The 21,246-nt window shown below is 34.3% G+C and overlaps 1 protein-coding gene across 6 annotated transcripts in view; it reads right to left on the bottom strand.

The window, feature by feature from the left end:
• The window catches only part of Spock3 (SPARC (osteonectin), cwcv and kazal like domains proteoglycan 3), a 365,812-nt gene that overhangs the window by 72,216 nt on the left and 272,350 nt on the right, over nucleotides 1-21,246 (bottom strand). For all 6 annotated transcript variants that reach the window (XM_075986866.1, XM_075986868.1, XM_075986867.1 and 3 more), the window contains exon 6: nucleotides 18,307-18,421. In XM_075986866.1, coding sequence (XP_075842981.1) covers nucleotides 18,307-18,421 — 115 coding nt within the window. The remainder of the gene's footprint in view (nucleotides 1-18,306; nucleotides 18,422-21,246) is intronic.

Here is a 21,246-nt window from a genome sequence, read left to right as displayed (position 1 = left end):
TTCTTTTTCAGCTGTTTTCAGTGCATTGAAGGTATGGTGTACTACAGATATTTTGGCTGAACATTCTTTTTCTTCTACTCACATCATAAAAGTAACAACTACAATCAGCTTACACTGAAGGATTCTTTCATTCTAGAAATGCCTTAAGGTATATTATTTCAAAGGAATATGCGGCATGTTTTTTTTTCCTGAGATCTGAGATTCTCCTGCCATTTATATTTACTTCCTGAAGCCATTTTATTGTTAGGTAGCATTATCCTCATGGGGTGGTTTTATTTTTCCTTTATCTACACACTTTGGAATTTTTATACAATTGTCAAAATAGAACAAATATCTTTAGGGCAACCTGATACTCTTTCCCCCGTAATATCCTGTCTCCTCTAACAGTCAGTGTCCGCTGAATTCTTTCTAACTGTGGCCTTTCCATGCTGCCTTTTTCAGAGCTAGTAGATCAAGAATAGTCCAGATACTGAAAATCCCCTCACCTTATATCTGACCTCTTCTGCGGTGTCAGACATTGGCCAAAGTTTTCAGTCCCAAATTAATTACCATTATCTACTTGCTTGGGGCCATTGACACCTGGAATTCATCATTTTCTGGTTTCCTGAAATCCTTAGCAAGTTGGATTCCTGTTCATATTTCACTTTTATTCTTTGTTATCCCCAGACAAAATCTTGTGATATCTAATTATGCTTAGGAAATGGATTGGAAAATAAGGCTATCATCTTCCAAGAAAAGCATATTTTGCTATTACTTTTCAAGTTACTCTTTAAATATGTAAACCTAACTATTGTTAGTCTGAAGTTTTTGTTCTTTATTATAGACCAATACTGAAACAGGCTAGAAACAGAGATGGAACAGTGAATAGGTGTGAAGTACCATTCCAGCAGGATTACTCAAGAAGAGAATATCATGTACACATGTGAGTAAAGTATTTCCTTCCTTAGTTTTTATCATTTGTTCTTATGGAATGTATTCATAAACATCCCCCACCAGTATGCATGTAATTGTTGTATAAACCATCTTTTCTTTTGTGTCATGAAGAACACTGACATGACCCTTTCCTTCCCACCATTGACTAGGATGCTCAAGACCAGGGGCTATGTTGAGAAGTCTTCTCCATGATTGCATTGTATCTCCAAGGGTGAGATTACCCAGATGTAATCACACCCATGTTCAGTAGGATCTGATTCATTGCACATGGTCACTTTTGTAGTTCAAGAAAATGTAATCATGTCAACCTTCTGAAGCTTGATGTAGAAGTAAGAGACAAGAAGGGAGTACAAATAAGTTATTATTAATAGAAGAAAGAATAGTCATGAAATTTTCAGCTTCAAAGAAATAAATCGATAATAAATAAAGAAATCCTATTTGGGGTAGGATAGATGGTTCAGTGGGTAAAGGAACTTGCTTCACAAGCTGGGAATTCAGAATTTTATATCTGGACACATGTGAAGGAGGGAGAACCTACGCCCAAACATGCCCTCTTGTCTTCCGTACACACATTATAGAATTCGCCTACCCAACAGAATCAAACAATAATAATAATAATAATAACAAATAGTAAATAAAATCTTCAAAAAAGTATATTATTTTTAAGACATTTTTTTCTGTAGCCCAAAGAAGCCTAAAGTGCAGTATGTTCATTGGTCTTCAACTTTAATCATCTGCTTAGATGACTTAAGTTGAGGCTTTCTACTTCAGGCTAATGACATAATTAAATAAAAATTTCCTGAGGTATTTATCATATCTGGATCAGATATTTTCTAATATTATGAAAGACTTGACTTCCCTAGAGTAAAAATTCTGCAGGAAGTAAGATTTGCTGCTCTGCCAATGAGTAATTTTATATTATACCGAGCAGAATGCGTGAAGGGGTAGGCAGAAATAATATCCATTGTGGAATGGCAATCCTTATTGCTGACTATCCTCCTCATACTGTCTTGAATATTTGGAGAAAGCAGAGTAACTTGAGATGAAATTAAGTTACAATTTAGGAAAAAGAGTTACAGATTTCCTTCTGAAAAGGAATCATTTTTTTCCTTTTCTAAACACCATGAAATCTGAATTTTCAGTATGATTTTAATAATCCTCCTGCCTCTGCCTCCCGAGTGCTGGAATTAAAGGCGTGCGCCACCACTGCCTGGCTCACAATCGAGTTTTCTAAAACATACACATTACAGTTCTTACAGCTAATTCAGACTAGTGGATACTGTCATTCACATGGTAAACAAAGCAGTATCAATACCCTAGCAGATAAAATAGAGGCACATTGATTGCATTAACTATTTTTTTGACTAGTGGCAACTGAAATGCACACTGCACATACACAAGTTTTTAATTAGTTAAAAAATACTGACCTATTTTTAAGTTAAGGATTTATTTTTGGTTGTGTGAGATTGCCTGTGTAAGAGCATGTGTCTATTGGTACATTTGCCCAAGGAGACCCGAGGCATCTGACCAATCTGGTCCTGAGATTATAGATGTGAGGTCCCAAGTGTGGGTGCTGGAAACCCAACACAAGTCCTCTGCAAGAGTAATACTCTTAATCGTTGAACCATCTCTCGAGCTGATAGTTGATAAATCAGGTTACTTCAAGTTGCCTGAATGCAGTATATCTTTGATAAATTAATTCTGCAAGTGGGCACAGCATGGACGGTCTTGTTTTGACTATGCTAAGAGTCAAGGAACACGCATTTCACATTTGAGGAAAGAAGGAGGCATGATAAAATACTGATGATTTGTTTGTGTTGTCATGGTTTACAAAACCCTGAATCACTTGGCTGTCAGATACGCTGAACTCTTTTTTTTTTAATTTTATTTATTTATTAAAGATTTCTCTCTCCTCCCCGCCACCGCCTTCCATTTCCCTCCCCCTCCCCCAATCAACACCCCCTCTCTCATTAGCCCAAAGAACAGTCAGGGTTTCCTGCCCTGTGGGGAGTCCAAGGACCTCCCACTTCCTTCCAGGTCTAGTAAGGTGAACATCCAAACAGCCTAGGCTCCCACACAGCTAGTACATGAAGTAGGATTAAAACCCAGTGCCATTGTTCTTGACTTCTCAGCAGTCCTTATTGTCCACTATGTTCAGCGAGTCCGGTTTTATCCCATGCTTTTCAGACCCAGTCCAGGTGGCCTTGGTGAGTTCCCAATAGAACATCCCCATTGTCTCAGTGTATGGGTGCACCCCTTGCGGTCCTGAGTTCCTTGCTCCTGCTCTCTCTCCTTCTGCTCCTGATTTGGACATTGGGGTTTCAGTACTATTCAGCAGTAAAAAAACAATGACTTCATGAATTTTGCATGCAAATGGACGGAAATAAAAAACACTATCCTGAATGAGGTAAGCCAGATCCAAAAAGAGGAACATGGGATGTTCACTCATAATTGGTTTCTAGCCATAAATAAAGGATATTGAGCCTATAATTCGTGATCCTAGAGAAGCTAAATAAGACGCTGCACTCTTTTTTGTTACAGAATGATGTTTTGAAATTCTCTGAGACATAAATTGCAACATAGGGAAATGATCAATAAAAGATCTTTGTCTTTTCATTGGCACTGTTTGGGGAGCTGCCACATGCCTTGAGTGCTCTAGGCTGAACACTATGTGAAACAAGCACTTGACATCAAACACAGCAAGATGAACAGTAGAAATTCAGTCATGATGTCTCCAATAAGCGTTGACTGAGAATGGCTAGACTTGCCATGCCCTGCTGTAGTGCTTAAGTGGGAGCAGCTTTTACCAGGAAGCGTAGATGGGATTCTTGAGGGCAGCATGCTTGCTAGGGAAGAAAACATCTGCCTTGTGTAATTTTCCTCTGTGTTGCTGCATGTCACTAATGTTACTTACTATCTGTCCAAGCCCAGGAGCTAATGTGCTGTGCTACTATATGAATCATGTCACTATCATTTCTTAATAAAGAATTTCCAAAAGGTGAAGTAAAATATATTACTAGTCACACTTCAACATTTACAAAAACTAAAATCAGGATTAGATTATTCATTGATACACTGATTTGTTCGTTGTTTGGTTTATGGACTCAATAAAACATACAAGAAGCTACTATCTTACATTTTTTAAATTCACACGAACACAAATGGAGAATTTTCTTCCCTTTCTCCTATATATTCTAAGCCTTCATCACCTTCCTTTCTAGTTCTGTGAATTTGTCATTTTTAGATATTACAAGTAAATGGAATGATAAGACACTTCCTTCTTACAACCGGCTTATTTCACTTAGCACAATTCCTTCAAAGTTCATACATGATGAATCATGTGTCTAAAATCTTGTTCTTATTCTGATGAATAACATTACCTTACCTTTAAACATTCATACTATATGTAACAAGAAATCACTCTATAACTATCTAGATTACTTTTATCTTTAATGTGTTGGAAATGATATTACTATAATATTTTATTAGCAATTTTGTCTTATCTTTATACATGTGAAGTCACATAATCATATATCAACTTATTTTTTTTAAGAACTGGGTCATTTATTTACATCCTATCTCCATTTAAAAGAGTTTCAATTTCTCCATATCCTTTCCATATCTATTGTCTTATATTGAAAATAGCCACATGAATATTTGCAGTTATATGTAAATATTAGTAATTATATTTGCATGAAATTAAGCTTCAGTATTAAAATTCATCACAGATATTTTGAAATTATAACCTTGTCTTCAAATCAGCTTATTTCTACAGTTATCATATTTGCTATTTATTTTCATCTTAAAGTTTTGCAATACTTTTCTTAGGTAGTACAAAGTTTTTCATTTTAATTAAACTAATTATTTCTTATATGAATTAAAAACATCTTCCTTCAAAATAAATATTTTTTCCATATTCGATACACACAAACACACTGACACCAAGCACACAGACACAGAGAGAGACAGAAAGAATTTTTGTTTTATCCTCTTATTAACACTACTACTCTCATTTGGCTATTTGTTATCTCAATTCTGCATCTAAGGTGTATGAGGAAAATCATCAGAATCATCTGCAAAAGAACTGTGAAGTGAATACTCAGATTATGTGCTGAGGTCATGAATTATAGCTTTAAGAAAATATTTGGGATAACTAATGCCTAACAGATTTTAGGAGGGTGAAATCTCCATTGTTTGGTGCCATCTTTCTAAACTGTAGGTTGTGATCTACAACGGAGTCATACACCTGGATATGGGGTTTGTAAAAATTAGGCAACACACTATCCTGAGTGAGGTATCCCAGACCAAAAGATGAACATGGGATGTACTCACTCATAATTGGTTTCTAGCCGTAAATAAGGGTCACAGAGACTATAATTGGTGAACCTAAAGAAGCTAAATAAGAAGGTGAAACCAAGGAAAAACATATAGTTATCCTCTTGGCTATGGGATGTAGACAAAATTGCCAGGGAGAAATTTGGGATCCCTAGGGTGGGGTGGGAGGGGGGTAAGGGGAGATGGGGAGAGAAAAGTGAGAAGGGAAGGAGGGGGGGAACTTGGGGAAACAGGAGGATTGGGATAAAGGAAGGTTGGACAGGGGAGCATGGAAGCACAATTCTTAGTTAAAAGATCCACCTTAGGATTGGCAAGAGACTTGACCCTAGAGCGGCTCCCAGGAGCCAGCCCATGGTGATGTCCCCAGTTAGTCCCTTGGGCAGCTGAGGATAGGGAACCTGAAACGACCCTATCCTATAGCAATACTGACGAATATCTTGCATATCACCATAGAACCTTCATCTGGTGATGGATGGAGATAGAGACAGAGACCCACACTGGAGCACCAGACTGAGCTCCCAAGGTCCCAATGAGGAGCGGAAGGAGGGAGAAGATGAGCAAGGAAGTCAGGACCACGAGGGGTGCACCCACCCACTGAGACAATAAGGCTGATCTATTGGGAGCTCACCAAGGCCAGCTGGACTGTGACTGAAAAAGCATGGGATAAAACCGAACTCTCTGAAAATTGCGAACAATGAGGGCTGATGAGAAGCCAAGGACAATGGCATGGGGTTTTGACCCTACTTCATGTTCTGGCTTTGTGGGAGCCTAGCCAGTTTGGTTGTTCACCTTCCTAGACATGGACGGAGGGGGGCAGACCTTGGACTTTCCACAGGGCAGGGAACCCTGACTGCTCTTTGGACTGGAGAGGGAGGGGGAGAGGAGTTTGGGGGATGGGGAGAAGGTGGGAGGAGGGGGAGGGAAATGGGAGGCTGGGAGGAGGCAGATACTTTTTTTTTTCCTTTTCCCAATTAAAAAAAATTAGGCAACACTAAAATGTTTTTGAACATATAGCAGTCAGATTTATAAATATGGTGAATTTGAGTTGTTCCTTCTGGGTTCACTTAGACTGTGCTCTGCAGTATCAGTGCAGTGTTAGCTCTGAACACAGGCTGCGTGCACTTTCACTTTGCATGGAGTCATACTGTGGAAGGTAATGAATGGAGCTGGAAACACCTTGACTCAGTTTCAAAAACACTGTATGTTATCAATTGCTCTCTTTATTATACTCTACTATGCAAAATACCTTCTCTTTTAGAGAAAGATTTTGATCAAAATTTCAAAGACACTTAATATTTTACTAAAATAATTCCTCAGCATCCAGCTGTCAAATTACTATATATTTCAATTTTATTTTGTTATATTTGATATAAAATAGCAGTTTGGATTTAAACTTCATAAATCATAAAGTGAATTTTGACTTGCGATTAAGCTAGAATTTTTAATCATTCCTTTCATGTTTCATTACTTACTTAAAATACAATTACATCATTTTCCCTCCTACCTCTGCCTTGTATTTTTAACATTCTTCAACCCCAATTCTTGGAGACATCTCTTCTTTGACAATCATTGTTACATATACAAAAACAAATAAACATATAAATCCAACCTCTTGAGCCTGTTAGGTGTAGATTGCGTATTTATGCTCTAGGAATGATTGTTTGGTGTTACATCCCTGGGGAAGTCTTACTTTCCATCTCTCTGCAGTTGTTCCTTGTTTGCAGGTCTGATCTAAAATGACCCCAAATATACTTTTCTAGTTATACAGTACATATTTATGACAGAGGATTTGTATATTCAGCATTAATAGTCAAACCATCAAAATATTATTCAACTTCGAAAAAGTTCCACACCCTACAGGACCAAATAGCCGGCCAAAGTTTAATTTTAATTATAAAACACGTTCATCTCATTAGAATGAATATTTACTTTTGCTTAAGCAGATGGTAATATTATAGTTACCAAATTACTTTTCCTAAAGCAATTTTATGACACATTTTCAGTTAATATTTGATTTTCATATTTATTTTATCTACTTCTATATCTGGGATTGTAACAGGTCTTTAGACCTTAATACAATTGATGCCATGATGGAAGTTCCATTCAAGCCTTATAACGAAGCACATAGCAAGCTCCAAATGGAGGGCATCCTTACAGGACTAAGGAGCTTTGACCAGAGACCCTTACAGATTCTTCATGATTTATGTAGACATTTTATCTCTCTGTACAAAACCTAAGGTTTCTCCTCATCCAATATCAGTTCTCAAGAGTATTATGCAGTCAATTTTTTCCAACCAAATTTTGATCTTACCTGTTACTAAGTTAAGTTTGATAGAAAAACTTAAAAAATTATATTTGAATAACTGATATGTCACATTATTTTGCGATTCAGGTTAAAAATGGCTACTATTCAAGTACACTGTTTATATACGGAGGTAAAAATATGGATGTTGTCTGCTAGACAGGCTAGTTCCTGTCCTTCAGGGAGCTATTTCATGTTGTTAAGGTTTAGGTTTTGTCAAAGTAGAGTGGCATGTTCTATCTAACTGATTGTACAACAGAAGAAATGTTCACGTGACTCCATAGTACTCACAGAACACCTGTGGATGAGGAACTTTTGATGCATTATACGTGTGAGTCACTTTAGAACCAATTAAATGTCAGAAACTGAGAATGCACATTCTACTTGGGAATTGGGGATGTTAGACATATTCCTCCTGCTTTTCTCAGATTTCTGAATACTTACTGCCTAAATTTTATTGGCTCTTGGCAGGTGTGGTCCTCACACTTCTATTTTGATATGTGATCTTGGATATGGGAAGTGATGCTTTCCATCCAGCTAACCCAGACTGACTTCTGTATTGGGACATTAAAGAGTCTGTTTGTTCATTTGCTACTGATGTACTTACATCATGTGGGGTAAGGGGTTGAAAGGATGTGGTTAACAAGTAATGTGTTTTGGTGTAAAGTTGGGAAAGAGTGAATTTGTGATACTTTCAATACGATGTGACCTGCTGTTTCAAGCTCCTGTCTCCAAAATTTCTATGAAGGATTAAATCCTTTGCTGAACATAGCAGACAATGAGGGCTACTGAGAAGTCAAGAACAATGGCACTGGGTTTTGATCCTACTGCACGAACTGGCTTTGTGGGAGCCTAGGCAGTTTGGATGCTCACCTTACTAGACCTGGAAGGAGGTGGGTGGTCCTTGAACTTCCCACAGGTCAGGGAACCCTGACTGCTCTTTGGGCTGATGAGGGAGGGAGAGTTGATTGGGGGAGGGGGAGGAAAATGGGAGGCGGTGGCGGGGAGGAGGCAGAAATATTTAATAAATAAATAAATTAATTAATTAATTAAAAAAGTATGAAGAAAACAAACTTTCTTTGATTACATTGCTAGTATTAAGTATTTTGTTGCAGCAATTAAACAAGTAACTAACGTAAAAACTTATTGAAAAAGTGATGTAAGCTACTAGAAAGAAATTCAAAATAATGATGAGGTTTTCAGACTCCTAAAGTTACAAAGAAGCTGGAGAAGGAATGGACTCCTCTCTTCTACCTAAGTCAGAGGTAAGTTAAGCTAATAAATGAACAGTAAACCAACCACATAGTTATGTCTTCAATTCTGATGTTTTAAAACTCCAGTTTTATATGAAAATATATCCATAAATGTATAGGTAGATAACAACAATGAATGGGAAGAAGAGGCCTAAATTGGGGGAAAAAAGAGCAAGAAGAGGAATATAAGAAAGTTTAGAAAGGGGAGAGGTAGGACAGAATGATGTTTTTGAAGGTAACTGTCACACCATAATGAAAGACATTCGATCAGGTAGTTTAATAGAAAGTACCCAGGCAATCAATCCATTTCTTTCTGATGTTGTTGTAGTTTGTATGTTTATTTGTGTTCATTTTTTTCTTATATCCCTCTTCTGGAAGTACTAAGGCATTTTCAATGAGATAGACTTCAGTTACAACAAATTCTGTTTTATTAAATTTCTCTTTAAAATTCTAGGTCAATACTTCCTCAGTTCACAAAAAGAATACGTTGCAACACACGTTTGTGCAATATGTTGAGATTGCCATCCACAGTAAGTTTTTCTTAATTAAATAAAACTAAAAGCATTTTTTTTAGTGTGTGGGGGGATGCAATGGGGACATACTTCCCAGAGGATGGTGTAAACCCTTGCCAGCACAACTGGCTTCTGAACTCATGATCCTCACTGAATGCTTCTCCTGTTGATGGAATTTCACATGGCAATTAAAATTCTTACTGCAATAGAAACTGCAGGGAAGTCTTCAACGAATGCCTTTGCTAACAACTATACTTATCCTGGGATTCTCATGGCTCTCTTCCCGTCAGTTTCCAAACAATAATAGCTTGTTTTCACACATGTGAGTTTTCTGGTTCCACTTTAGTAATTCCCAAATAGTATTTTGACTCATTTATTTCTGTAGATATTGATATTGTGTTTCTTAGCTCAGTTGGATGACAATATTTTTTTCCCAATAGATATTGAGCTTAATCAGATTATGTCTTCACCTTGGTTCTGTTCATCTGCAACAAATTCATCCCCAAAACTGTGTATGAATTCAGGAGTTCATATAGCAAGTAGGTTAGAATTGGATAAGGTTCCCTCACAGTCAGAAATAGAAGCCAAGAAATGAGCACAGTGATTAAATTTAGAAGAGAGCAGGAGAGAGGCACTTCCTACTTCATGCATTTGATACATCTTAATGTCTTGGCATATTTGAAAATAACCAAATTATGAGTCTTAGAAAGGGAGAGGATACAGCTATTACAAAATATGATGTCAAAAATCATATTCACTAAATTTTATGTAACAAACTAAGTAGACAAAAAAAAAGGAAAAGTTTAAAATTTCAAGGTCAGAGATTAAGGCATTAAATGACATAACCTCAAAATAAATAATCAGACTAATTGTAAGTAAATGGGGCATATATTAGGTTTATTATTTTTAGGTACAAGAACTTCAAATTTTGTACCTCTGAAATCCCTTTCATATAATGATTAGGTATGGTTAAATCATATGAATAGCAGTACTCATCCAATCTTTACCTTCTTGAGTGTTTATTTACAGATTATGTAAAGTGCTGCTAATGTTACTATTGTACAAATCATCTTGAGAATTTGATAATACCTTTATTGAAAATTTTTTCCAACACATAAAGCAGGTGAACATGTAGTGAACCAGAATGCTTCTTTTTAAAAAATCTACCTATATTTATTATGTGAAGCAGTTGCTGTGGCTGGCAGAAAATGATACAGATGCTCTTCATGTGGAGTCTCCAGTGGTTGCAAGACATTCATGATGGGAGCTTGGAGCCCTGCTCACCATCTGAAGGCATATCTAGTCTCTTAATAACTGAGCATTTCTCCAGCCCTGAGAATATTTCTTTTAAAAGCTATCTCCATGTTGATCCTGCCATATGGCTTCTTATGTTTACCCCAAAGCATCACTAGTACTATATACGACTAGTCCTCCTGAGTTGCATAATTTTTACAATTATAACTATGTTATGCACATTTTTGTAGTTAGGTGTTAGGTGCACAAATTTGAATTATTTTATTTTATTAGTGAGCATTATTCAATTTATAAGAAATGCTTGGATTTTTTTCTTTTGGTATACAAAGCTTCATTGTGGAAATTCACTTTAGGTTATCTAATTAGATTTCTCATGTACGAAGTTGTACAATGTAGTCAAATTTTGCTTGTAACTGTACATCCAGAAACAATGGAGGTGAGTAACAACAGACTGAAACTTTGAAAATTTTAGGCCCTTTCCCTCTTAGCTGATTTTTTTTCTGGTATTTTGTTGAACTGATATAAAGCTTATGTACCTTTAACCACTTTCAAGTTATAGGGTATAAGTGTTCCTCTTGATGCCACAACATTGTATTTCTAGTTCAAATGATGTTTTTCTTGTTTATATTATGACCATTCTAAATATATGCTTTTATGTAATAATACTGGGTCAAGAATCCTAAAATTTAACAGATTTTGAGGTAAGTTAGTCTGAGAATTTTGATTAATTGTATTTTACTACATGCCAAACCTGGGTATTATTATCTCATACTTATTTTCATCTGAAGTCTTAATAATTAAAACTTAGTTCTCTGTTACAGTATGTTTGTTACACACAATCTTAAGCTTTGCAATAAGTATAGCAAGCAACAATGCAGTTCTCAGCTTGATTGGACCTATTGAACTCTTAAGATAGATTGATGGGGTATGGGACTGATTATGGGTAGATGTCCAATCACTAGGGAGATGATAGCAAGAATATTGATTGCATTAGCCATAGAAATCAGAACCAGCAAGAGGTCAAGGTGCCATTTTCAAAGGGTTAAGCCACTTTCTATGATCTTAACATGTTTTGGAAGCCCATTCAATGCAATGTCCTTATCCATAGTGAAACAATGTTTCCTAATGTGCAGGGATTATAGGGATACAACTGATTTTTTGTTTTTCATTCTTTTTCTTGAGTCACCAGACTTTTCAGTGATATAGTTGTATTCATCCAAACTCCTATAAGTAATCTAATTAAACTCACTTGTTCAGTGCTGTAAAATAATCCTTCTGTATACTGTGTGAATATATGTCACTATAATTGGTTTAATAAACAAGCTCACTGGCCTATTGCTGGACAGAAGGAGGTTAGGCAGAGAAAGCCAAACTCAGAATGCTGGGAGGAAGAAGGGTGGAGTCAAAAAACATGCCAACAGATACAGAGGGAGCAACAGAGGAGCGTGCCTTGTTAATAAAGGTACTGCCATGTGGCAGAGAGTAAATAAGGAATATGGGTTGATTTAAAATGTAAGAGTTAGTTAGTAACGAGCTTGAGCTATTGTCCAATCATCCATATTTCAGATAAGCCTCAGTGTTGTAATGTGGGAAGTGGCTGCTGGGTATTTGTGAACTGACAGGTAGGAGAAAAACTCTTCCTGCAGTTCATCAAAACAGACTTGTATGAAACTATTTCATTGGTCTGTGGTCAGTGTGCCATATTGGGTGAGCAAACATTTTCAAATATCCCAGGAAATGTCAGGGAGAACCTTGGTGAAGTTAGTAAAATTTTAATGGAATTTGTAGAAAGTGTGTTAGCAAACTAAGTGATGTTCTATGAAGAAATAACACCTACACTCTTTTCAAATTCTTTGCCTTCTGACCTTCTAGATGAAGAACAATATGGGTTATCATGAAGTGATGATTATAGCAGTAATATCTTGTGTATAAATATATAAAGGAGTACATAATCCTTACTTCTTAAGTATCTCGAATGGGAATATAAGAAGAGAGAGTTAAAAATGTAATTGTTCTTTTAATTTATAAATATGACACAACTCTTTTACCCACTAGAGTATGAAGGGCTTCCAAATGGCTAAGCTGAAACTCCTTGATTATTACAGGAGAGTTACCATTATTTGTTTTTAAAAGATACATTTGACATGCACATCTCATAAGAATACTGCATGAAAAATATAATGAAGTGCACCAAATAAGGCTAAATATTAATTAAAAGTAATTGCTTAATATTTTCAAGTATTTAAAAAGGTGAATTCTATAGGTTAACATAAAAGTAAACAAAAGCAAAATGGTTAAATTTTAGATATTATATAAAATTTAATATTGGACATGTAAATTGTCAAAATGTTTTGTAGTATCTTTAATGGTGATATTAGCAATTTTAGATATATGTGTGCATATATAGGTGCATATATAAACAGAGAAGCAAAAAATCTTATCACTTAACATAAAGTCTTTGTTCACTTGAAAATGATGATTCACACTCATGCATACATGTTTTTACATGTTATATATGCTATATGTTTATTGTATAAATTACTTGTGGAATGAATGAATAAATAACATTATTAAAAATAGCTTTTGCCATTAAATGGCTTCCTTTAATTTCAATTGTAAGCTTAAGAGGATAAATGAACTGATTTCAAATTATTATGCCATTGTGATACTTTTGTGATTTTGCTACTATGCTTTCAGGGCTTGTTTTTGCTGCTAAAGCTACACGTTATAGAAATACAAAATATGAACTGAAACCTATATCAAATATCATCTACAGCAACCTATGGTTATAAGTTAACATTTCTCAAAGTTGACATTTAGATGTTCTCAGGGGAATGCGCCACAATATTCAAGTTTATTTCAGAAAATGAATCTCAGAAAACCCAGCTTTCTCTGGGAAACAGTAATCTACTTATAAGGCTATTCATCTTTTTATCTACTCATACGTCAGAAATAAGACAAAGTTGCTGAAACTGCCAAGCTTTACCACTACAGTTCCATTTCTTCAATAATACAGGACAAATATAAAAAGAGTATATTTTATTATCTCTCTACATATTCTAAAGAGCACTTACTAAATATAGATGATATTGTCTCTGACCCAAGTCGTGTGCAATATCACTATTATCTCACATTATATGCTAAGATGTCCTGATATTATTTTAATTCTACTCATGTACACTTTCACTAAACTTTATCCTTTGAATAAGTAGACTAATATTCTTAAATCATGTTTTTGAGAACTGTGTTCTATGAAAACTCAATTATAATGAAAATTGAGTTAGTGGAAAAACTGAGTCGGTGTCTCATTAATCATTCAGAAAGTTATAACTTTGCCATTCTGCTAATGGACACAGCTCTGTTGATCTCAACTGACGAATGATTAGTCGATTGTCAGGGTGGGGGTTCTTGCCAAATCAGCAGGAATTATGATGGGACAGTGTTGTTCATCTTACAAAATGCAAAATGCTGATATTACATTATGTTAAGTTAAAGTAATCAATGTTAAACATATCCCAAATTAGATACTCAAGTCTGCAAGTAGTAACTATGCAAGAATTAGAGCAAACCATAATGTTAAAATCCTTGACTTTTCCTTTTCTATTTTAGAGTCATCAAATAAACCCTGAGTATAACTTGTTTACACATTTGTTCTGTCGTACAACCTAAGTAAAAAAAAATGAGAACATTAAATGTTTAAAATAATTGTAATATTTCTAAAGAAGAAAGATCAACATGTTTTTCCCTTTTAATACCTTCTATAAAACATGGGTTTTTAATTTTATTTATCTTTATGAGTGTGGGAATCACTGTAACTGCATACCCTATGTCTATGTGTCTCCATAGAGGTGAGCAGAGGAATCTGGATCTACATGTTGTTGTGAACTATAAAGCATGGGTTCTGGGTGCTGAGGTCTGGTTCTCTGAAAGAGAAGTACATGCTTTCACCTATTGAGCCATCATTTCCCTTTCTTTCCATTCTTACATTTTATGTTGTAAGGCTGCATCATCTTTCTTTCAAAGGATCACTAATTACCATTGTGTTCTGGTAATTGGGGGTAATGACTAATATACATCATAAATATATTTTGAATAACTTCTGTTTTAGCTAGAAGGAATACAGTCATTCTTTTTGTATGCTTGTACGTGTTTCCTGAGAAACATGAAATTCACTGCTAATGCTTTTTTTTAGTACCCAGCCAACTAACAAATAAGTGAAAGCTGCCATGGATAAAGGATAGTGCTTCAATAAATAAACAGAAAGTAAGAAAACAAAAACAAAGAAACCACCCAAATATCTCTGCATCTTCAGGAGGGAAAATACCAACGTAAAGCTATAGGCCCATTAGCTGGCTAAGATGTCATGACCAAATAAGACATTGTTTTAAAATCATGTTTTCAGCTGGCACCTTGATATAGTTGCCGCAATGATGTTAGACAATGGTAGCTGAAGCAGCTCCGGATGCACACACTCTGATGCCATAAAGCCTGGGGCAGGGGTCAAGCAAAGACACAAAAGGAAACTGAAGTTTCCAAGACCCATAAATACAGTAAGCATGAGACATAATTCATGCTCCGGTTAGAACAGAAAAGGCAAAATAAATAATGTACTGACCTTAAAGAATCAAAGGAATAACAAAACAGCACTTTCGATTTTATAGATGTGTGGTTTGCTCTGCTTATGAACTATTGAAATGAACTATATGTCTAGGGTAACATTTTCAAGTTACAAGGAAATATGATCTTTTTCTAAGCTCTTTCTTTAAGTTCTTGGTCTTTGATGATCTGTCTCCTTTAGCATATATAATTGCATTTACATGAATATACTAAAATTAAGAAAATGATCTATTTTGACTTTATGTTTACAATAAGTTTTATATTTTCCTGGATATGCAAACATGCCATGGTCTTTATGATCAGCTGAAATGGCCTCATTCTTATAATTATATGGATACAACTTTCGAATAATACATATTATGACTGAACATTATTTCCTTTAGGTGATGCTCTGGATGTTTTTAAACAAGGGAAAGCTGTAAGTGTGAAATATGTGAAAATTTGATTCAAGTGGTTTATTGGTATTAGTTTATACCTTTGTCTATAGTCAAAATCCAGAATTCTAAAACTGTAAATTATTTATGATTCTTCACTTATGATGTTAACATGTAATTGTTTGACCAATTTATGTACATCCCTTAAGAACTAACTATATTTAGAGAATAATGATAAAATATACTTCCCTCTGCTTTGTAAGTAAAACCTATTTTATTAGTACTGATAAAGTTCAAGCAAATTTAAAAGGTTCACTCTGAAATTAATAAACTGAAAACCTGGTGTTATATCAATTTGACCTCAGAGAGAGGATCAGAAGGACTGAAGAACTATTTCAGAGTGGAGTTTCCTTTTCACTGCTTCTCTAACAGATATGACATTAAAAAGAATTTCCTGCACTGCACAGACGCCCTAAGACACGCTTCTACTATAAATGACAGGTGGAAGATTAGAAATGATGCTGAACTGAGTTTTACATTTCCCATGTCTCTTGGCCTTTGGCACCGTAGAGAAATGACATTCAAAATTTTCTCTACTGCTTTTCCACAGTAGCTGGCAAAATCCTGTTCTAACTTTGCCCTGACAATCTGTCAGAGCAGAATTAGTTCACAATCCTCTTACCTCTCTTCGGATGCACAATTGATAGTATGGCGTTAAGAAAAGTTTGCTTCATGACACATTAATAAAAATACTGTAACTAAAATTTAAATGATACAAAACAATTATTGTTTATTCCCTGGGGGTTCTACTTTATAGATGCGTTACTTTCCTAATTTAACCCATATTGGCATTCTATCACAGTTTATGAAATGACATGATAATGTGATACCATATAAAACACATTTCCTCATTCAAAAGCAAGTTTGAAATTGTGAAATATTATTAAACAAAAAACTTATTGTAGGACCATGGTAATTTAGGTGAAGACACTTATAAAGACAACATTTCAAAAATTTTTAATGGACTATACATAAAATAAATGATATAAAATCTGAAGTGATTACCACAGTTAGAAGTCTTCACTTCAACTGGGGAAATGTATTCACTGGGGAGCAGAGTGAGAAAGGCACAGATATAGAAACCTCAGTTGAAAGAAAATTATAATAAGCTCAAGATGGTGTAGATATAATCGATATATTCATTGTGCCAATTTTAGAACATATTGAAAAAAAACTGGACAGGAAAATTATACATGAGTGACAAAGCTTGGAAGTTAGTCTCTTCTACTGTGAAACAAAAGAAGCCATGTGTAAAGCATATGGCTATGATTAGAAGGCATCTCGGCCACCTGGAGAACACCGGGTATTCACTAACCACTTTAAAATCGATTGATTCTCTTTTGAAAAATGATTAGGTGTTTAACAATCGCCAGTGTCTTCATACGATTTTATTTAAAATATTCATCTGAATTATTTTACTGACAGATAAGTTAAAAATTGGCATCACTAGGTTTCAGATTATAGGTCTAAGATAACATATTCATCATGGGTTCAGAACAATGGTCAACAGCTATACTATTGCCTAAATATTTAAATGTTCCTTAAAGGTTCGTGGACTGAATATTTCAGCTTCCAAGTCTGTGCCACTACTAGACGGTGGGAGAAAATCCACAAGAAGTATTTGAAATCTATGAAGGATGTTAATTCTTGGAACATAAGCCCTTGACAGTGATTTGGAAACTGTCCTGTTTCCTGGCTACTGTGAGGTGGACTCTCCTCCTGCCTTTCCCATAGTTCTATACTGTGATACCATATCAAAGTCAAGTACTAAAATCACCGAGTTACGAGCCCAAATTAACCAATGCTATTTATAAACTGGTTAGTTTTGGCATTTTATTATAATACATAAATCCAGGATTCCATGTTGAAAGTAGTATAATTTGATTTAAGGAAATTTGACATGAAATCGCATTTTCCTAACCTTGTAGCCATTATATAAAAATTTTCAGGAAAAGACTAGTAATGGAAAAAAAAAAGACTGGTAATGAATACTTCTCTACCATGAAATGATAATTCTCAAATTAGAAGAGTCAAACAGTTATACATACAAATGTTAATTTAGGAACTCTGTAGACCTTTCCAAAAGCATAACGGCAATTTTACACACATGCAAATGCATACACACATGAACATGTGCACACACACAAGACACTAAAAATTTCAGGAGATAATCTAAGAAAACACAAGTTACTGCTTATGAAGTTACTGAAATGTTTTATTCCTAAAACTGTTCCATTGAAATTCAGATGCATAAGTACACTGCACACTGGATAGGCATCTCCTTTATAACATCAACATTCAAGTAATTTTATATGTGCTCAAATAAGTTTCGATGCCTAAGCCTAAAATTATCAGACTAAATCCATACATTTTAAATCTAATAATTAAAAAATAATTTAGAGATTTCAGATTTGGTTACCAAATACAAAACAAACCGTCTGTACGTTTCACTTTGTTTTTTTTTATAATAACTGTGAATGATATGGGGAGGATTTATGTAGATAACTGAGGTTCAAGTGATGATAATCTGACAAAGGAGTCTATCCTTATAGGTAGTTATACTTATAAAAGCAAACTTTTCTCAGGTTGATTAATTACTATTTATTGTGAAATACTCTGGAATAGTGGATTGTATATAAAGCTGTAAATGAATTTGTAGCACTTACCTCTCTTAACATTTCTTCCTGTGTTTGTGGATTTATCGGATGGACATGGGCAACGCCCTTCACATCTGGTAGAAATCTGCTTTCCTAAGACACATGCCTGATATTCTAGTTTGCACTGTGTAAATAAAAAAGGAAACAAAATATTACTCAAATACATTTAGGCTTAATTATGGCAATAGAAAGTCAGAGATACCTAGGCATATTATTTAAATATGTAATTTCAAAGTGTTTTCATTTATATCTATATTGCTAGGAGACATCCTACACACTCTTTATAACTAACTTTTCTATGGACAAGGCAGTGTTATAACTAGTCAGGGTATCATTTTGTTAGAAGCCACAGCCCAGAATACAACAGCCCAGAAATCATAGATCATTCACATTCTGTTTTACAGAACTTTCAATTACAAATGGACGGAAGAATAATATAGAAAGTACATCACCTACGCTGTCCTTTGGATATGTTCCTGTTTTGTTTCAGTCATTTGAGTATGTATGGCATATTTCTCTTACTTGACTCTATTATTGGGGTACAAGCTTGATTGTCTCTTCAGTCATCAACTTGCACACCCAAGTGCCACATTAAGAAATCATAGAAAAAAATGCATTTATAAGTTGTCAAACATGAAATAATTGTATCATTACTTTTAATTTTGTACAAATCAAATGTATATGCAAAGATCAATATAGCATAGATCTTGTATTCATTCTTAGAATATGATATACTTGCCTTCATTTTATGTATGTATATATATATATATATATATATATATATATATATATATATAGTGAATACATGCACAAACCATATATGTGTATATATCCTTTAAAAGTTTGCAAGTGGAGTGTGTCTAACTCTCAGATTTTAATAAATATGAGGTACTTATGTAATTTTATAACACAAGACTTTCTATTAAATCCAGAGATCAATTCATAAACAGTATAAGGCTATTTTCTCAAATCTTCTTCTCCAAACCCTTCTATAAAATAATTAGGATAATACCACTTTCCCCAGAAGTTCAAGAATATGCCTGAGTCTCTTACCTAATCCCTGAGATATTATGAACCAGAGTTTCTGCAGAGTAGTTAACAGAATCAATCAGAATTAAAGGGAACAACTAAAATATTACAAAACAAGGGATTTTATATTTCAGTGTAGTTTTGGTTTGGCCTGAATTGATTTTTCTACAAATGTGACACATTATAAAATGTTAAACATGATTATCTTAAAATCCTTAAGATCATATTTTATAACTGAATATTTGATACAATGAAAAGATTTTAATTTAAATCCATATTGTAAAAGGTGATGATTACCTTCCTACACAAAAGGACTGTTTCTGATAATTCTGATGTAACATGAATTCTTTAGAAGTTACCTCTATAATTTGCTCAGAGAAAATTATTTTAAAATTAAATGAGGTAGACGTTCTGGCTCCAATGTGAAAGGCACAGGACGGTAATTTAATTCAGCTTACATCAGGAAGCAAAACACTCACCCAGTGACTAATCGTATCACTAACGTCCTCCAATACTTCAACGTTTTCTTGTTGAAAAAAATCTTTATAGACAACAGAATCCTTAACTGTCTCTGAAACAAATTATTAAACTGTGGCTAGTTTTGAACAAGTTTGCAATTCAGAAATATTTCTTTCAGTGGAACAAAATTTCCAAAACTGATCCAGTGATTTAATAACTGTAAAAATTATTTTTTATGAAAAATCCCAATGAATTTTAAAACTGTAACATGCTCAATATCTAAAGTAGAGATATGTAATTAATTACAAATGTTTTAATGACAGTCAAATTAGTTATTTTAATATTTTACTGTAACTTCTGTCAACTTATTACTTTAATATTCCTTCAACTTGATATGAAATTTTTATTCATTACATGGTTTACAAAATGTTTAAGATTAATATTGAGTGACTAATTGACAAACATGTAAGTCTGTACTAAAAATTAATTTTAGAATTTCGATTTATTGTTGCTTTATTCAAAAATGTTTTATTTCACATTCATGTCTGGTTTAAAAGTTGTTAATTTTAAGAGTGAATTTTGTGTGTTTTCATGTAATGTGGTGGACGGGCAGTAAAATAAAAGTACTGTTTTTTTAAAAATACTATTTATTTCATTCCAACTAAGGTTTAGGAAATACTGAGAAAAAGGAGATGGTAGAATAGAAGAAGCATATAAAAGGAAGGAAACTGTGAAGTGTCATCGTCTGGGGATGACACAGTTCTTAAAAGTAAATGACTTTTCTGAGCAGGAGTTGGTCTGCCAGCAGCCAGGAAGATATGGCAGAGGGCTTCACTGAACTTTACATTTCACTGTTGATACATTTGCCACTAATATCATTTTTGGGGGTAAGGGTCATATTTTTAGTTATGCCCCACTGAAGAGTCGAACAGGCGCTAACAGAAATATTTAAAAACATGTTCACAACTAGGACCCCAAGTTTGAGCTCAGTGAGCCACAAAACAACAATATGATCCATAGACAGATGATGGTGTTAAAATTAGTTTAAGTACAAAAGAGTGTAGGGTCAGAAGTAATCAGGAAGCATACATGAGGCTGTGAAAATAAGTACAATTCATAAATATGTTTATTATAAATGTGAATTATATAGTTTCTGGAGAAAAATACTGATCCATTTTTATGTTGGTAGGCTCTATAAATATAATGCATAATAATAATTTATTAAGTTTCATATAAATGTTATTGTAAATAACACCTATTACCAAAGTTTCTTAGTGATAATCTCCATTATACAATCAAAAGTTCTCTTTAAATTTTATATAATTAGCTGAAATTATCTTTGCAAAATACTTCCTCATAAATGAAACATTTTCTTCTTAAAATGATCCAACAAAATAACTTTTTCTTTTTTTTCAATATTTATTTATTTATTTATTTATTTATTTATTTATTTATTATGTA

This window comes from Microtus pennsylvanicus, chromosome 9, assembly GCF_037038515.1.
Source record: "Microtus pennsylvanicus isolate mMicPen1 chromosome 9, mMicPen1.hap1, whole genome shotgun sequence".
NCBI classification, from domain to species: domain Eukaryota; kingdom Metazoa; phylum Chordata; class Mammalia; order Rodentia; family Cricetidae; genus Microtus; species Microtus pennsylvanicus.
The sequence above is the reverse complement of the archived record's forward strand: the minus strand, read 5'-3'. Positions and strand labels throughout refer to the sequence as shown.